Raw genomic sequence first — 5,000 nt, 5'->3', positions numbered from 1 at the left:
TTTATAAATGCCTTCTCATCCACTGTCTTGAGGGTAGAGTTCTCTTGCTTGAGGGTACACTCGGGCACACTATTCCTTCTTTTCTTGTTTTAAGTTTTTATAGTTTATACTGTGTATGAAAAATCTATTTTAATGTTGTTGCTGTTCTTAAAATATTTCAATTTGTTCATTAATTCTCTTGTAGTTTATTTATTTCCTTATTTGTTTTCCTCACTGGGCTATATTTTCCCTGTTGGAGCCCTTGGTCTTATAGCATTCTGATAATAATAATAATAATAATAATAATAATAATAATAATAATACGACTTTTGTAGCCCTAGGCCTACACAAAATACTAGAAAGAACAGTAGAGGGAAGGTTGAGAGAATTGATATATATATAGGTCTATTTTAATGTTGTTGCTGTTCTTAAAATATTTCAATTTGTTCATTAATTCTCTTGTAGTTTATTTATTTCCTTATTTGTTTTCCTCACGGGGCTATTTTTCCCTGTTGGAGCCCTTGGGCTTATAGCATTCTGCTTTTCCAACTAGGGTTGTAGCTTAGATAATAATAATAATAATAATAATAAGACCTTTGGAGCCCTAGGCCTTCACAACATACTAGAGAGAATAGTAGAGTGAAGGTTGAGGGAATTGATATATATATATATATATATATATATATATATATATATATATATATATATATAGGTTTACATGAGGAGCAGTTTGGTGTTATGAAAGGAAAGAGCACAGTGGATGCTATCTTTATGGTAGGACTAGTCCAAGAGAAGTGTCCAGAGGGAAATAGGCAAGTATACATGTGTTTCAGTGATTTTGAAAAGGTATAAGCCAGGTTATTAAGAAGGCTTAGTCTATAAGTGTTTAAGATAGAGTACTGGGCCAGTTGGTAAGGGCAGTAATGATGTATGAGGGGTTAGGAACCACTGTACAGACAGAATATTAGTAGAATTTTGCATTGCCAGACTGGGGTTCGAATCCAGATCAAACTCTATAGTTATTTTGGTCGCTGCAGCCTCACCATCCTTTTGAGCTAAGGATGGGGGTTGGGGGAGCTTATAGATCTACTTGCTGAGTCATCAGCAGCCACTACCTAGCCTTCCCTGTCCCTAGCTTGGGTGGAGAGGAGCCTTGAGCGATGATCAGCTCAAACTCTATATATATATTTATTTTGGTCGCTGTAGCCTCACCATCCTTTTGAGCTAGGGATTGGGGTTCAGGGAGCCTACAGCTCTACTTGCTTAGTTATCAGCAGCCACCGCCTGGCCTTCCCTGTCCCTAGCTTGGGTGGAGAGGAGGCTTGAGCAATGATCATGTATATTATGGTCAGTCTTTTGGCCATTGTCCTGCTTGCTAGGGCAATGTCACTGTCCATTGCCTCTGTCATTCACTCTAATCTAGTGTTAGCTGATGATTTAGCCATTGTGGCAGACACTGAAGAACAGTAAGGTTTTTATAGCATTAAAAGGACCCCTTAGAGACTCAGGAAGGCAAGGATTGAAGGCAAATTTTGTTAAGACAGAGATAATGGAGAGAAATAACCGGAGTTATGTTAAACAAGAAAAAAACGACTCAAATTGATGATTTAAGAAGAAAGAGCAGTTACTTAAGGAGCGAACCAAGATGAGTATGGTAAGCTGGAGTGTTGGAATGTCACTACTGGATATGAGGTAGACTGGTAGAGTCAAGATATAAGAAGAGAGGTGATAGCACTAATCAAAAGAGTTAAGTCATTTATGTGGTGAGGTGGGAAAAGATGGGAGGGACAGAAATAGGTGGAGAAAATTGACTTGGGCGACTGACCCTGCTATACAGTGGGATTAATACAGTCGAAACAACACCAAGGAGATATCGTTAAAAGAAAACGGAGATAATCTCTTTAAAGAAAACGTTAATTTAGGGGTACCTATGTTATTCGAATCCTATGCGCTTTTGCTCTCACTGATAGAATTTTATGATTCATTATAATGTTAATCTTATTAATATTTAGCAACTCTTGCGGCATGAACGAACACCCTTGTTGACAGTAAATAAAACCATGTTTGATAAACTATTTTATTGTTTTATCATAATAAATAACATAACAAAAACTTGGTAAACAATATTCAACAAAATTCATTTATGACCACAGACTGGAAAACTGCAATAGTTATGGGTGAGATATTAACAAAAGTTGGGTTAATTTTCATCTTAAGTCTAATCTCTAACTTGTACTTTGTATTAATCCACAAAGAAAAAAAAATGCGTAGCATTTCATGATGAGTACATTGCATAAAAAGTACATTGAGTACATTGTGCAAGAAGATCAGTTGGGAAAAGACTTTGCATGAAATGTAAAAAAAGATTCTGCCTTGGTTGGCTGCAAAGATGAGTCTACAATTATCTTTCATATATATTTGGGAGGTAAGATGAAGTCTTAAAAGTCTTCATACAAAAATTGTTGCAAGAAAAAAAGCCTTTTTCTCTAATCAGATTTAAACCCTCTTCCATGAACAAGACTCAAAGTTGAGTTTGCCCTGCACTGAGATCTTAACTTAGAAATCAATTAAACAATAGATAAACTATACTAAATTGCATAAACTTAAAACAAAGGAATAAGTTAACAAATAAATTAAACTAATCTACATAAAATTATCACAACAGGTACATTCCCCCTTGAACAGAACCCAGCTCTCAGAACCTTGTCAGTCTTTTCAGAATAAAAAGGCAATTTTGACATGTTCATTGGCCCTCAAACAAGCCTCTCTTGCTCGCATATGAAGTAACGGGTAATCCTACATTCCTCGTTCGTGGCGAAGATCTCAATTATCACAACAAATACTTTCCCCTTGAACAGAACCCAGCTCTCAGAACCTTCTGAGCCTCTTAAGAAAAAAAGGCAATTTTGACATGTTCATTGGCCCTCAGACAATCAATCTAGCCTCTCTTGCTCACATATGAAGTAACGGCTAATCCTGCATTCCTCGTTCGTGTCGAAGATCTCAATTATCACAACAAATACTTTCCCCTTTAACAGAACCCAGCTCTCAGAACCTTGTGAGCTTCTTCAGATAAAAAAAGGCAATTTTGACATGTTCATTGGCCCTCAAACTAGCCTCTCTTGCTCGCATATGAAGTAACGGCTAATCCTGCATTCCTCGTTCGTGTCGAAGATCTCAATTATCACAACAAATACTTTCCCCTTGAACAGAACCCAGCTCTCAGAACCTTGTCAGCCTCTTTAGAAAAAAAAGGCAATTTTGACATGTTCATTGGCCCTCAAACTAGCCTCTCTTGCTCGCATATGAAGTATCGACTAATCCTGCATTCCTCGTCCGTGGCGAAGATCTCGTACCGATTATTTGGCTTGAACGACAGGCAATTTGAGAGGATGTTCACGCCAGGGCTGTCCAGAGCCCACAGGGTGGAGTTCTGCGAGAGCGGCTGGCCGTTCACCCAGGTCCAGACGCCTTCTATGTCTATGTCGGAGGCACCTAGCCAGTAGGAGTAAGCTCGGCTCACTGGAAGAAGACATAGAACAATTTTATGAAGTTTGTGGTAATATTAAGGTTAGATTATTACTTTACAGGTTAATAAGTAACCTTTTTTGTTTTCTGGGTAGATTTCGGTCCTGTAGCTGATAAGGAAGTATTTATATAAGTGTATTTTGTGTTTTCAGTGTTGAGTGCAATGATTTGAAATGTACAGTTTTGTATACAATTTGCCTTTGTTGATACTGATTAAACCTTGCTTTATACACACACACACACACACACACACACACATATATATATATATATATATATATATATATATATATATATATATATATATATATATACACATATATGTGTGTGTGTGTGTATGTGTGTATGTGATAAAATCAAGAAAGCTGACACGTGATGAGCATAAAATATATATTATATGCACGAAATGGAAAATGATCTTTTCCTTATGTACCTATAATACATATGTATATATACATACATACTTATACATATACTGCACTGCATGTATACATCCATCCACCCACCCATACAACCCTGGAATTAAAACTCACGCCTCTGATTGCCGATGAAGTTCCTCAGATCGTCGAAGGACGCGGGCGCGGCCAAGTCCCCCTGGATGGACCTACAGTAATCCCTGGCCGCTTTCCAGTTTAGTCTCTTGTTCGACTGGATGAAGAAACAGCTCTCTCCACACCTCGAGTACGGCCACACGCACAGACCTTTAAAGGGAGGGAGAGAGAACGGTTTGAAGAGGCTGTTTATAGAGAGAACGGTTTGAAGAGTCTGTTGAGAACAGTTTGAAGAGGCTGTTTATAGAGAGAACGGTTTGAAGAGTCTGTTGAGAACAGTTTGAAGAGGCTGTTTATAGAGAGAACGGTTTGAGAGGTGGTTTACACAGTCCTATGGCGGAGGAGAATGGTTTGAAGAGGCTGTTTATAGAGAGAACGGTTTGAAGAGTCTGTTGAGAACAGTTTGAAGAGGCTGTTTATAGAGAGAACGGTTTGAGAGGTGGTTTACACAGTCCTATGCAGAGGAGAATGGTTTGAAGGGGCTGTTTATAGAGAGAACAGCTTGAAGAGGCTGTTGAGAACAGTTTGAAAAGTCTGTTTATAGAGAGAACGGTTTGAAGAGGCTGTTTATAGAGAGAATGGTTTGAGAGGTGATTCACACAGACCTATGGTGGAGAAGAGCGGTTTGAAGAGGCTGTTTATAGAGAGATCAGTTTGAGAGGTGGCTTACACAGACCTATGGAAGAGGAGAACGGTTTAAAGAAGCTGTTTACAGAGATAAGTTTAAAGAGGCTGTTTATAGAGAGAACGGTTTGAAGAGGTGGTTTATAGAGAGAATGGTTTGAAGAGGTGGTTTATAGAGAGAACGGTTTGAAGAGGCTGTTTATTTAGAGGGGGAGAGTTTCTGGACTGTATAGAAGTTTTTTGGAGAATTTCTGGAATAAAAAGATGTTTTTTAAAACTTTTGGAATAAATAGGTGTTTTTGAGGAATTTCTGGAATG

General features: G+C 38.1%; 1 protein-coding gene across 1 annotated transcript in view; it reads right to left on the bottom strand.

Moving 5' to 3' along the window:
* Positions 1-2,099: 2,099 nt before the first annotated feature.
* The window catches only part of LOC137619298 (CD209 antigen-like), a 5,008-nt gene continuing 2,107 nt past the window's right edge, over positions 2,100-5,000 (bottom strand). The window contains exons 2-3 of the mRNA XM_068349457.1: positions 4,041-4,208; positions 2,100-3,501 (exon numbers count right to left, since the gene is read on the bottom strand). Coding sequence (XP_068205558.1) covers positions 3,260-3,501; positions 4,041-4,208 — 410 coding nt within the window. The 3' untranslated portion in view covers positions 2,100-3,259. The remainder of the gene's footprint in view (positions 3,502-4,040; positions 4,209-5,000) is intronic.

This window comes from Palaemon carinicauda, chromosome 25 (genome assembly GCF_036898095.1).
Source record: "Palaemon carinicauda isolate YSFRI2023 chromosome 25, ASM3689809v2, whole genome shotgun sequence".
NCBI classification, from domain to species: domain Eukaryota; kingdom Metazoa; phylum Arthropoda; class Malacostraca; order Decapoda; family Palaemonidae; genus Palaemon; species Palaemon carinicauda.
Note: the sequence above shows the minus strand (reverse complement) of the source record. Positions and strands in the feature narration are given on the sequence as shown.